General features: G+C 38.4%; 1 protein-coding gene across 5 annotated transcripts in view; it reads left to right on the top strand.

The window, feature by feature from the left end:
* RUNX1T1 (RUNX1 partner transcriptional co-repressor 1) overlaps nt 1-14,577 on the top strand; it is a 109,467-nt gene that overhangs the window by 70,997 nt on the left and 23,893 nt on the right. For all 5 annotated transcript variants that reach the window (XM_085221401.1, XM_085221405.1, XM_085221402.1 and 2 more), the window contains 4 exons: nt 3,308-3,489; nt 8,981-9,231; nt 10,628-10,713; nt 11,318-11,519. In XM_085221401.1, the coding sequence (XP_085077527.1) occupies nt 3,308-3,489; nt 8,981-9,231; nt 10,628-10,713; nt 11,318-11,519 (721 nt within the window). The remainder of the gene's footprint in view (nt 1-3,307; nt 3,490-8,980; nt 9,232-10,627; nt 10,714-11,317; nt 11,520-14,577) is intronic.

Genomic DNA, 14,577 nt, shown 5'->3' with positions numbered 1-14,577 from the left:
TGTGTACCTGCAGAAACCTTCGCTGGTTGGGAGCATTTTGGACACATTTTCTATATTTACATCAGGCAGGATTTAGTCTATTAAATTAAGTGGTGCTTTTTCAGTACTGCCAACACTTCTTTTCAGTAGAAGTGTTGTACATATTTGTTCAAAGTGTCAATATCAATATGTGATTTGATGATTTTGAGTTAAGCTGTGTTCTCTGAACAAACATTCTTCCCAATTTAAATCTTTTCTTTCTAAACTATAGCTGTAAGTCATTTATTTAAAATGGCACTTATAAAAACTTGTATCAGAGCCTCAATATGCTGTAGTCTAATGAAACCATTTTTATTTAAATTATAATACTGAAATATTTCTGTTGCTAAAATTCTGAAGAAAGTAGGAACACCAACAATGGAAGATTATTAGCTAATTACCTGGAATGAGCACTGAAATGATAAAACAGCCTTTTAGAGCTGATAGCTTCTTTTGCAGGTGCACAAATAATGGCTTGTTTTCAGGTTAGAACAGCTCATTTAAACGTGGAAAACAGATCTGACAGCTGGGGAAAAAAAAACAGAATCCTCTAAAACTAATGTAGCAGGCTAAGACACACTACCTAAATCTTGAAGGATACAATCATAGAATGATTGAGGTTGCAAAAGACCTCTAAGATCATCAAGTCCAACTGCCAACCCATCACCGCCATGCCCACTAACACATGTCCCTAGGTGGGTCCAGAGCAGAGGAAGCAGACCAAGCAGCCTTGACTCATCACATAACTCAATCCAAAGCAGAGTAGGAACATTTTCCAGTGAATGAAGTACAAAATTGTAGGGGACAGTAAGCTAGTAATATCATGGTTTTTGTTTTTTTTCCAGGCAGTACTATTCGAATATAGCTATCTGGCTTCTGGTCTGCAATTGGTTTGTATCCGTCACATATAGAGGTATCCAAGTCTGTCTGCAGGCACCAGCAGTGACATTTGCAGAAATGTGCAACTGCACTTTGCCAGAGCTACTTCTGCTGTCAGCTTGAGTATCTGCATAAACCTCTCTGTCCAAGGCCATTTGAATTTCAGAATCTATAAGTACACTTGAGTTTCCTTAGGAGCTTGATCTCTTCTTGCTCACAGTATGGAGAATGTCAGTGCTGCCAGCTTCCTAAAAACTAGTTCTTGTTCATTACAGCCATGGTGACCAGTAGCAGGCTATACACTTCATCTAGACATAGAGAGTTTTCCGTGTTTTGGTGGTACTATTATTATTATTGTTGTTGTTGTTGTTATTATATTTTCCCTGATAAACCAATAATGTTTTGTTGTGTGGTTTGTTAAGCTTTTTTTATATTTATGTTTTGAGCAGACTGTAAGCAGTTGGGTTGAACTAAATGCTTTCAAATGCTGCTTTTCTTCACTTATATTTTAAATTTTCATTAGAATGCTACTTGGTACTATTACAAACCCAGACATATTCTAAACTACAAGGCACATAATTAGTTTCCTATAATAACTTCTAAAAAATAGATGTTCTTTGCATGTAAAAAATGTTCAGTGCTTTTAGAAAAAAAGATAAATGTAATTACAAATTTGCATGTTCATGGTTAAATAGGAAGAATAAACTTTTTTTTAGGAGGAAAAGAATTAAAATAGATCAAAGGTTTTGCTAGCCAGCTTAAAATTTGGTTGACTCCAGGAGCTAGAAGTACCCATGTATGAGTATAGAATCATAGAGTCATTAAGGTTGGAAAAGATCTCTAAGGTCATCTAGTCCCAACTACCAACCCATCATCACCATGTCCACTAAACCCTAAAAGTATAGGTTCCTTTTGTTTATTATCTCCCCCTGTTATGTGGCAACCCTAGACAAAACCAAGTGAGAGACTGATAGTACCAGTAAGAAGATACTTCTTTCATGGTTTCACAAAACATTTGTGTTCTGTGGAGGTCTGACAAGACTTCATGTTCCAGAACTGTCTTTCTTCATATCCTAAGATGAGTAAGTGATAGCAGTTGCTGATATTACTTTTTTATCCTGTTAAAAAGCTTCATAGTTATTAACCCTGTTCTGGCACTTTTGTTACACAGGGAATTTTCTCTTATGGTACAGCAACAGGTGCCTGGAGCATCTGCCGTCGTTACAGTACTAGCATAGCAATCTCCCAAGCCCTTGTGCTCAAAACTTTTTGAGGACATCTTCCTTTTGTTCTTTTTAGCTTGATTTGCTGCACATTAGATTCAGAATCTTTTGCCTTAAGAACTATTCTCCTATTCAAAGAAAAAAAAAAAAAATTCTTGAAGGAATTTCTTTAAAAGCAAGGGAACCATGAGAGTTCTTTGTCTCCCATCTAGTTACTAAAAACCATGAAATGTAGTCTAATACTTGAAAAGCCCCAGGCAACATTTACTGTGCACTGGGCGTGGAAGAAGGAAGGATGTGCACATTACCTTGAAGCACAAATATGTAGGTAAGAAATGGCTGAGTTGTCTTAGTATTTATGCATGTGCTGAAAGGAGAGGAAGAAGTTTCCCAAGATGTATAAATGTCGTCTCCAAGGGAAAGGACATATGGTTCTATCCCAGTCCCAAATCAGATGAGAAGTGTTGCTCAATATGGAAAACCTGCCACCTGGGGATCAATCAGCTTTTTCAATACTCTTTTGAGAACTGGTACTGTCCAACTGTCCAACAACTCTCAGTGGGGTCTTGAGAGAAGAAATAAAAATTACTTCAGGCTGCATGTGACATGAAACAGGGATGTGGCCCTCCAGGTGATTAGCTGGAGGTCTGGAACATGAGATTTTATTATAGTCTTTATCTTATGACTGTGAGCGTGTTGGGGAAGGCTGAGGGCAGTTCTGTTCTTGAAGGATGGTGACAAAGGTAGCTTACGGAGACATGCATCCTATGGTTTCTGAAGTGCTAACTGCAGTCTGAATGGAGACAGCAAAAAGGGTTTGTCATGGGAAAACAAACAAAAGCAAGCAGAGCTGCTCCATAGGAGCTTAGGTTCTGGATAGTAAGGCAGAAGATGAAATTAACCAGGGCGGTGTTTTTTCCTGTTAAATGTGTAGAATTCAGACCTGGTTTTCTCATGGCATTTGCAGGTTTGTTTTGTTTTTGTGAGAATTCCCTTTCTTTCATGCATACTACCTGACCTGTAGTGAAGCTGTCTGATTTCAGGCAGCCAACCATTTCAAATCTAATTCAGGATTCATGCAACAGATTCATCCCAGAGTGTGTTTCCCATTGATAGTTTTTTTTCACTTGTCCTTGTTGAAACTGCATGTGAACTACCTGGCCTTGATGTGTGCTATGTCCTTGCAGGCCAATCTGCCCCTGCTGCAGCGGGAGCTGCTGCACTGTGCAAGGCTAGCCAAGCAGAACCCAGCCCAGTACCTCGCTCAGCACGAACAGCTGCTTCTGGATGCCAGCACCACCTCACCTGTTGACTCCTCAGAGCTGCTTCTCGATGTGAACGAAAACGGGAAGAGGCGAACTCCAGACAGGTGAGAATGGCTGTGTCTGTTGGGTGCAGCACGCTTAGCCTTGCCAGCAAGGGGTGGGCTGGGGAGCTGGGCTGGGAAGTCCAGTGCCAGGACAAGAGGCAGTGGGCACAAACTGCTCTCTCTGAGCACCAGGCAGCACTGCTGTGCTTTGCAGTGCCAGAGCACTGGCACAGGTTGCCCACAGTCTGTGGGGTCTCCTCCTTGGAGACCTTCAGAAAGTGCCTGGCCATGGGCCTGAGCCCCTGCTCCAGGTGTCACTGCTGGAGCAGGGGTGGTTCTGAGGGATCCAGAGGGCCCTGCCAGCCTCAGCCATCCTGGAGTTCTGGGATTCTCTGCCCTGGGTGCAGGTCTTTCCTTTGTGACAGTTGTGTAGCATCCAGATTGTCTTTGTGTACTTGTACATTTATATATATGCACACACTGACTTATGCAGTAAAATCATCTGAGGGCACAACATGGCCATCCCTACATAGAAGTAACACGGACCAGTTAGTGCCATTAGTAACCATTTGCTTCAGTTTTTCTGTGAAGCATGGAGTAAATCACTCCAACTTCATAAGTAATTTCTTGGACAAATAGTAAATACGGTGAAGATGGCTAAACACGGATATTAGGATGCTCCAGAGTGCAGTCAGGGATTTGAGTTTTTCTGCTGTGCCATGTTTTATGCACAGCATAAGGATGTGCTTAAGATTTGTTCCAAACGCAAGAAATGTACGCTGAAATCTGTTGACTTGTTGAGCTGAGAGTCTGTGCAGAAACAGAGCAAGCGCCTGTGTGTAGTTTCAGGGGTATGGAACAATTTTCTCTTTTTCCTATTTGACTAAAGTTCTTTGTTTAGTACAAGAAAAAGACCATTGTGGTCATTTCTTGTTGACCATGGTCTTGTGCTACTGTTAGAAATTCATTTAACATATAAATGTTACCTTTGGGAGGAACAAATATTGAATTTATTCTTAGTTTTGTTTGCCGCAGGCCTTTATAATATAGAAAGCTGTTATAATGCTGTTCTGCCCAGTCTAGGTAGCTGCACACACAAGGCATTGCAGACATCCTAGTTACCTTATAAAGGAATTAAGATGAAGGTTTACAAAGTCAGGAAGGACTGCAATTCTACATAGATTCTACATAGATTGCAGTTCTTATATGCTTTTTGATGGAAACTGGCTGTGATGGCACAAATTCGGATATCAGATTGGATATCAGCAAAACATTCTGCACCAGAGAGTGGTGAGCATGGAACAGTGCCCAGAGCAGTTGGGCACAGCCCTGAGCTGACAGAGTTCAAAGGAGTGTTTGGGCAGTACTCTCAGGCAAAGGGTTTGAATTCTGGGTGGTCCTGCGTGGAGCCAGGACTTCAGGCTGCCTAAGGAGGTTGTGGATGCCCCATCCCTGGAGAGGCATTCAAGGCCAGGCTGGATGTGGCTCTGGGCAGCCTGGTCAGGTTACCCTGCACATAGCAGGGGGGTTGAAACTGGATGGTCATTGTGGTCCTTTTCAATCTAGGCAAGATCTTGAGCCGTGTAAAGAGATAACATTTCCAAAACTTCAGCTGCAGTTCTGTTCAGGGCAGTTCTGCTGCATCTCTTGGTCTTTGCAGAGTAGCTTACCAGAACATGTATACACTGTAGGGAAAAAAGTCCTCTTAAAATCTTGTAGATCCTGTGACTGATTTAAATATCAGCATGATATTGTCCAGTGTCAGTAATAGACATGATGTTTCTCCTGTAAATATATTGAATTACCTGAAAAGCCTGTGAGGCTTGGCAAAGTATGAAGGTGGGGTGGGACGCACCTTTCTGATAGCCTTAGCTTAGTTTTTGCTGTTAATAGCAGTTTTAGTTGCTTCTCCCATATGACCATAAAGAGAAAATGAGCAATACAGTATTCCTTTGTTTTTCCACTAGTGTTCAGTTTGATATGATGAATTGCAGTGGTTTTGTGGTAAGTGCCATCTCACCTGTTGTATGGGAGAGATGGATGGTGAAGGTGAAGACCAGTCTGAGAACTTTGCGAAAGTTGTGAAAGGACCCCTATGAGTCTTAGAGTAGAAAGGGCATGAGGAGTTGCTCACAGTGGGATCGTCAGATCAGGAGAATATTGGATTTTAAAGTCTTATAATTAAAACTGTGACCTGGGGATATTTCAGTCTGTTTTATGGATTTTGTTTCTATGCTAATATACATAGTTGCTTTGAAAGCCTCTGTTCATGATGCTATTGCCTTTACAGCTGAGGTTACTCTCCAGCTCCTACCAGCTCAGGGAGTCTCCAATTCCTTTCCATGTCATAGTGCAGCCAGGAGAGAAATGTGGAGAGTAAGCTTTGGGAAGTTGCTCATGTGGGAGCACATCAGGTGGCAGAACTTGTGCTTTGTGCTGCTTGGTGCAAGCATGCAAGCAGCTGAAGCTTTTAGCTGCCTGGCAGCTTCTGAGAATGCCCACTTGGAATTAGGCACCTTAATTCTCGGGGCAAGGGCATTTCAGAGACACACAGCTTCTATTTATTTATCTCTTTATTTATTTATCTATCTATCTATCTATTTATTTATTTTACTGCCAGGTTCTCTGATTATTATCTTAAAAGACCTGGAAAAACTGCCCACTTCAACCATTAGAATAGCTTCTTGAGCTTGAGGATAGTTGTGCTTTTCGTTTCTTTGTCTGCAGAATCAAACCCCATCATTGGTTAATAGTTCCTGGATCACTGTTGGCTATCATTGAAATAATACAATAAATAAATAAATAAATTATAATAAAATATAAATATTATATACACACACACACACTATGTATAATATACTATATATAATATATAAATTATATATAGTATATAAAAATATAAATATAATGGATGTGTGTGTGTGTGTATATATATACATATAATGTACATATGAATGTGTGTGTATATATATATATATTGTGTATATATATATATATATATATATATATATTGTGTATATATATATGTGCTTAAATAAACCACAAAAAAACTGTCAGAGCATGCCTAGACCAAGTATAGAAACCAAATACTTGTCTAGCTTGATACTTATTAGGGTATACATTATTGTAATTGTTTACAGAGCAGCAGGAGGAAGCATAGATCTTTTGTTGAGATGTCTAAGTAGATTTCAAATATACTAATAAATATACAGTGGAAGATAATAGGTGTCTTTTTAGAGGAGGGATTTCTATGACCCTGTTACTAAAATATGTGGCAAAAAGTGCCTGAAAGGCAACATCTTTCAAGGAGAACTAAGTGTGGTTGGAACAATTTTGTTTGGAGATGTGTCTGTCACTAGAGTAAATGTGTTATTTTTTCACTTCCCATGGGAAATGGGATATATATCCCATTATATATCATCATACATCACCATTTATCATGTATATCATATATAGATGTGTGTGTGTATGGATTACACACGCACATGTATATGAGAAAATATACACACATATCCTTCCGTATTTACATTATTCTTTCAGGCACAGATACCTGCATACTGTTGACTCCAACAGACATAAAATTCAGTAAGGGATTAAGTGAAGGAAGTAGAGTGAGTGTGTTGTAGATAAATACATGCACCTCTTCATTTTTTGTTAAGGAAAATATATCTTCAGTAATTCTCACTGCTTATAATTTCAGAGTCTTTTTGGCATATGCATTTTCTAGTTCTAGTTATTTATCTGCCTATCCAAGCTACTGTATGTGAGGTTTTATAGAGCAATCTGACAGCAGAGCTTCGTGTTTTACTGAATGTTTTCTTGGTGCATATGGTCTGACACGGATGAGCAGCCACGGTGAGATTTTGGAGTCTATTAAACTAGCTCATTAAAAAGATCAATCTGTTTCTGTAATAACACTGGGAACCATCAGTCACTGCAAGAGAGAAAAACTGACACCTGAGGAGACAACACATTTTAGTAATTTGTTCATGACATGTCATGAACAAAGTGTTCACTATATTTTGTTTACAACTTCTGAAGTTTACATGCTACTACAGTAAAGCAAAGGAACTTGGACCAATATGAGTTTTTATTTTGGTGAATGAATGCGTGGATATAAATAACATGATTTTAAATACATTAACTGGAAAAGACTTTTTGTTAATTAGTCATCCTCTGTGACTGCTAGAAAAGATTGTATGGCACGTGAGCATGTCATGTAATGGTTCTACATTTATGACAGCTGCCTACAAAGTAAATGTAGGATATTTTTAAGAGAAGAGAAACCCACAATGTTAGAATATCTCTAATTTTGACTGAGAAGAAAATGAAATTATTGTGATTGTTTTGAGCCTTTTGAAAGTGATGATGTGGTGGCGGAACCCTCAGCATCTCTTAACAGTGAATTCACATGGAAGGTACCTGAGCATAAGGGCCAGCTTCAATAACTGTTAACAAAATCTTTTTGTTTGAAGAAGCTCTTGTGCTTCTCAACAAGGAGAAGGATACTCACAGCACCTAGAGCTGTGCTTCTTATAAGCCATTTGTAATTATCAGGAATTTAATTTTATTAACATGAAGGGTTAGCAAGACGATGTCAGTATCTTCCATAACACAAGCAAAATAAGAATTTTCCCCAACAAAGCATTATCAATATGCTGATGCTTTGTCCTATATAGAGCAGTGAATTACAGTTAATTAAATATAGAGCATTCCTAGAAAAGACACAGAAGTACCTGTAGAGTAAGGAGCAACTACAAACATTTGTACAATAATAGTACAGTAGTAATTTTGCCATCCACTATTGCATAAAAAATCAAACTTGGATTTCCTTTGATTGTTTTCCTCCTTGCCACAGTTTTCTGATTTGCTTTTCCTACACTGAGCTATCTAAGAATGTCAGGGAGGTCAATTTACAGTTTCTGATTTCTTTCCCCATCTTTGTTAGGGACATCATTAGCATAGGATACTTTCACAAAGAAATAGCTTGGCTTGTACGTACAGAAGAATCCATATTTTGCTTGCATAGTAACATTACAATTGAAAAATCTGAATGTTGAGTTTGAGTAGATACGTGCAAAGAAGATGTACGCTGACAACTAAATTTAAAAAATTGTCTTGGAGAGGTGTCAAAAACATCACTACCTATTGAAAGTTATTGCAAACAGATTCCATCATGCCAAGAGTCATTAAAAATATATTGTGATCCTTGCTTGGCCTCTGGCTTCATGTATCGGTTGACTGCTTCAGTTCTACAGTTACGTGAGTAACCATCAAGTCATCAGGTGATTTGGGTGAACAGTATCCTCTCTGGCCCAGCTCTTAAAGCTGTCCCACTGAAGGGTGACTGCTAGTATTTCTCGAATTTATGGGGGCAGTTAGATTAGGTGAATAGCGTCCATTGTATGTTTTGAATAAAGTAGTCTTACAAAATATTCTGTACCTCTTATTTGGAGCAAAGATCCTAAAGTTCCCTGTGTAGGTGGGCATGAGTGTACCTGAACAGCTCTGTTCACAAAGTGAATTAAGATTCCTTTCTTTTATTTTTCAGAACCAAAGAAAACGGCTTTGACAGAGAGCCTTTGCACTCAGAGCATCCAAGCAAGCGGCCCTGCACTATTAGCCCAGGCCAGCGGTACAGTCCAAATAATGGCTTATCTTATCAGCCCAATGGTCTGCCTCATCCCACCCCACCTCCACCTCAGCATTATCGTTTGGATGATATGGCCATTGCCCACCACTACAGGGACTCATACAGACACCCCAACCACAGGGACCTCAGGGACAGAAACAGACCTATGGGTAAGGCATGTTGATTTTCTGCATTGCTTTTTGAGGTTTCTTTTTTCCTTTGTAATTATTCTGAGTTTTGAACAGGTGGTTTTCTTCTTCTTCTTCTTCTTCTTCTTCTTCTTTTTCTTTTTCTTTTTCTTTTTCTTTTTCTTTTTCTTTTTCTTTTTCTTTTTCTTTTTCTTTTTTCTTTTTTCTTTTTTCTTTTTTCTTTTTTCTTTTTTCTTTTTTCTTTTTTCTTTTTTCTTTTTTCTTTTTTCTTTTTTCTTTTTTCTTTTTCTTTTTCTTTTTCTGATAAAATATACCTGTCCTTTGGATGTAGCCTTTTTTGCTGTTTGTCCATCTAGCTGCTCTTCTTGGTTTTATTGCAGATTTATATTTGTAAAAATGGACTGCATTGTGTGTTTAATACACTGTAAAGCAAGAGCATTAGAAGGAGGACCCCCTGCTCTTACAGCTGCATAGATAACATGGATGCTCAGGTGTCTGCCAAGCAAGGATAGGTGGATCATCTTAATTTTCTTCTAATATCTCATTTGGGACAGTAAAACAAATTGGTATAGCTTGCTTTCAGTGCACTGGAATGTGGGGATATCTGCAGATGTGTACAGCAGAAGCACCACACCCTATGCAGGACTTGCTGCAGCATGCGTTGGGTTACAGGGGTGGCCGATGCTCTTGGATTTGCCTAGCTTGCTTCACATCTGCACATACTGTTCTTGGCTTCTTTTAAACAAATCTTCAATAAAAGAGGAACGTTTACAAATATTCAGCATCTGTATAGAGGAGGCTAAACAAGAAGCAAGTGTCAGTTCCTCTGAGTGTTGATAATAAATACTGACTTGGTTCTACCATGTTGTCAGCTGCTGTGTTTTATGTGCTGCATTTTAACCACATGTTGTTTAAAACATCTGTGAAGGGATGAACCCTTAATGATGCTCTGTTGATATGGTAGCAATTACTGCATTTAGTGAAATAACTTTAAGTTTACACTAATATTTTTTCAACTTTTGAAGTGCAGCTAATATTTGATACAGTTCCTAAATAATTGTCTTTCTGACTTCTTCAAGAAGTGCAAATGAAAAATGATATACTGCATTATATTACTGTATATTTCAGAAAGAGTTATAGCTATATTTGAGAGGTTATCTTACAGCCTGCAGAACTTGCAGAATTGAAGACAGTATGTTGAGTAAAACAGTAGCATCTAGTGTGAGGAAAACTATAACGACAACTTTTAATGTAGTTTTTAAGCATCTGTTTATTTTTGTAGTGGTATTCCACATACTAGACCAGCTGATATGTGATATGTAGATAGCCACATATATTCAGTGGGCTCTTCTTTCTTTTTTTCTTTCCCCCTAGAGGACTTCCAGCACTGTAAACATGATTTGCTCCTTTTTGGCAGGGTTGCATGGCACACGTCAAGAAGAAATGATTGATCACAGACTAACAGACAGAGAATGGGCAGAAGAGTGGAAACACCTTGACCATGTAAGGGCTAAATGTGCTTATGTATAACTGTCTAAAAGGAGCCCTCTAAGACAGGAATTTGTTTGGAAGATACTGTTGATTAAAGCTGGGGGCTTGACGTTCCCTGTTAGGTAGCTCATATTAGGCCTTCCTGTTCAAATGTGTGTACAAATTGCAGTATCCTAGTTATTACAGACTACCAAATGGGGAAAGGACTCTGCTCTATAGGCACTCAGTATGAGACATGTGGCCGTCAGTTTTAGAACTGGTGAATTGGAGATTGTTAGCTCTTAAAACATTTGTAAACATCAGTTCTGGGTCACATCACCAGGCCTTTGTGGTGCTGTGTGATACTGGTGATGGTACTACAGTCCTTTCAGTTTACTTCTTTTCCCTTTCTTCCAAGAATCTGTATCTTTACAGTTTAAGATAATGAGTTAAAGAAGGAATCATTATTCTTAAGACTAGATTTTTTCAGGTATGTTTAGAAAAACAGAGAGAGACACCTTCACCTTCATTCTTAAAGCCCAAGCACTAAGCATATAAGTATTTTCTTTATTTTAGTGTCAATTTATGAATAAAATATTCTTTTTTATTTCTCTGCCCCACTCTCTGCTGTGGCTAGCTGTTAAACTGTATAATGGACATGGTGGAAAAAACTAGGCGATCTCTCACTGTACTTCGGCGATGTCAAGAAGCAGACCGTGAGGAGCTTAATTACTGGATACGGCGGTACAGTGATGCAGAAGATTTAAAAAAAGGTGGTAACAGCAGCAGCAGTCATTCCAGACAGCAGAGTCCAGTGAATCCAGATCCAGTTACATTAGGTACAGTATCCTCATTAAATATTGCTTTCTGGTCCCATTTCCGCTCAGCTAAATGGTAGATAGTGTTTGCATTTGCTCACCTGATTCTTTTCTAGTAGGAATACAATATTCATCTCTGGTGAATACTAAATTAACTATAACTATGTTTATATTAATATATAATACTGTGCCCAAATAACCTCATTTACGAGTGATATGGTTTGGGTTTGGTGGTGACTCCTGATAATTTGCGTTCCTTTCAGAAATGTCTGAGGGTGGTGGAGCAGAGGGACAGCCTTCGTGGCACAACAGCGAGAACTGCACCAAGCCTGACCCTCTCTCTCCCCCTTACCTACTTGATTAAGGAAATCTATAGGTGCTTCCAGGTTGTTAGCACTCTAAATGAAGGGCTTTAACATTCTGAGGTCAAATGAGTTAACTTGGAATTTTCCTTTTCTAAGGAAATGGGACTATTGTAAGGGAGTGTAATGATAGGGAGATGTAGTTTAGAAGCTGGGAGGAAATTCTTGGCTCAGAAGGCAGCAAGACACTAGCACAAGCTACCCAGAGAAGATGCGTATGTCCCATCCTTGGAGGTGTTTAAGGCCAGTTTGGGTGGACCTTTCAGAAAGGCTGGGGTGGAACTAGATGACCTTTAAGTTCCTTTCCAACACCAGCCATTCTATGATGCAATGAAATGAAGAGATATATAAAGATAAGGACATTTCTTGGCTGTAGATGGTTTCCATGTAAGAAAGAAGTAGCAACATTTGTGATCCTCTCAACTGTGCACATATATTTGTGTTCACTGCTGCATTCTGTGCAGGGCTGTCTGAGCAATTTGGTGTACTACTTGCTTTGAGCCCAGCAGAACTCAGTGCCCAACTACAAGAAGCAGACTAAGCAAGGTGGATGTTCACCTCATGCTACCTTAACAGTCATACACACAAAAAACCTCCAAAAGCGATTCTAGGATGACTGTGTAAACAGAAGATTTTATTCTGTGGGCTTTCTGTATTTTATTAATATGTTGGTTGGCTTTTGCCTCATCCCCTCACTTTTATGTGAAAGGTGAAATAAAGATTCCCATCTTGGTGAAGACTTTTTATTGTTCTCTGTTATTTCAAAGAGAACAGCAAACCATGATTGTTTTAGTAATATTCATCTTTTTAAAAACTATGCATATCAAATGCTATCTACTTAAAATCATTGTAAGTCATTGTTATTAGCAGAATTGAACATGTATGCTGTTTCACAAGTGTATTTCATTTAAATCTGCTTTGCCTTTGTGCTGAAAAATAACTTATGAAATCTGTGACTTAATTGTAAATAGAAAAGCAGAAAACCAAATCTAATGCCTTCTCCATCATTCTCTTTCTAAATCTCTGGATTCTTACTGTAATATTTATTGTTTCTTGATAACAAACAAACCATTTTTTTGTGTGTATCAAGTGATCTGAGCCAGTAACTCTATAAATTAGCTTCAGTTAGTGAAAGGAGATGGAAATGCTGTTATGGAAATGCTGTTCCCAACTTCACTAATAAGCTTCATCCCTAGAGAAGCCCTTCTCAGAAAAAAGTGTTCAGGTAATGGCTTGTACGAATAGCGTTAAATGTAACGTAAAGAAAGGCTCATAAATATGACATCTGAAATGCTAGTTACATCTCCAGCTTCAGGAAAAGTATTCGAGGAAACCCCTAGATCAAAAGCAGTGGCAACCATCCCTAGTAAAGCTACAGTGCAAAAAGAGCTAGGCCCCGATGCTTCTAAGTATAGTTTGTACGTAAAAGAAGTGGAAGGAAACTGTGTTTTTATTATTTCCACCAATAAACTGAAACTCGGGACATTCACCAGAACTTTATAGATCTGCAGTCCAAGAAGGATAGCCATAACAACCATGCTCACAAAGGATAAAATGATGATAAGAAGTACAGTCAGATCCCTATTTTATCATTATGTTTGGTTGGAAAAAAACTGTTTTTGGAAAAAAGTCTGTCTGCTTAAAAAGAGTGGATGACATCTCTGCAGCACTGTGCATACAATTTAACTGATTGGAATCAGTCCATTCCAATTTCAATGTGCCACATTTCAGTTATTTTGCATTAAAAACTGCTCCCCTGGACTTGTGGACATGTAACTTTGATCACTTCAGTACTGTAGTATCCACATCAGTCATAAGTATTGGTAAGAAGGGCTTTTACAGCTGGAATATAAAGCACAAGAGTGCACAGAGACTATGGAAGTTTAATAATTTTCTCAAGTAATCTGGTTAACTACATGAAAACTGTAAACATTTAGAAGTATAATAAAATTGAAGCAGTCCCTGTGAGTTTTCAGATGCTCTTCTGTTTAGGGAATTTTATTTTAGCTTTGAAGCAAAGAGGAAGGGATTGAAAAATTTCTCCAATATTTTAATTAAAGTGCCACAACATATAAATATAACTATTTGCTGCACGGATTGTAAATGTTAGCGTTTCTCTCCTGTACTTATTTTTAAATGAGGTAATCCACCCTTTAAATCCATCTTGTCATCTCTACTTGCAAGGGGGAGCGGAGGGGGGAAGGGCCATATGGCTACAGTATCCGTGTCTTTGTTTCTTTCTGTTTATGATCAAAATAGCATCACTTGGAGTGATAAGTTATAAGCATTATGTCATAGTCTTCATTGATAGAACTTCCTGAAATAGTCCAAACTGAAGTTTAGAATTGCTGGTTGCATCCAAAGGAACGTGAAGAAAATTCTGGTCATTTTGAACCAGTAGACCGTTCCTGCAAGGTGTATTTTATGTTTCTTTTAATTTGACATCTCTGTAAATCATTCTGAGCTTGATGGTTCACAGTATCTGATGAGCATTTTCCTGTTGATATTTTTAATTAAGAAGTCAAATGATATATTTTATTATCACTTTTAATGCAATGGAATCCCATACATGCATTAGACACTCACAACAGCTTACAAGATGCCATTATTCTCTGATAGCGTACTGAAGGTAAGATAGGTCCATTCATTTTAGTCTGAATAATACATGTTTATGAAAGTCTAAAAATGACTCATATTTTATATATATTCACTTGATG

The sequence above is a fragment of the Meleagris gallopavo genome, chromosome 3, assembly GCF_905368555.1.
Source record: "Meleagris gallopavo chromosome 3, MGAL_WU_HG_1.1, whole genome shotgun sequence".
Classification (NCBI taxonomy): domain Eukaryota; kingdom Metazoa; phylum Chordata; class Aves; order Galliformes; family Phasianidae; genus Meleagris; species Meleagris gallopavo.
This window is presented reverse-complemented; position numbering and strand designations above follow the sequence as displayed.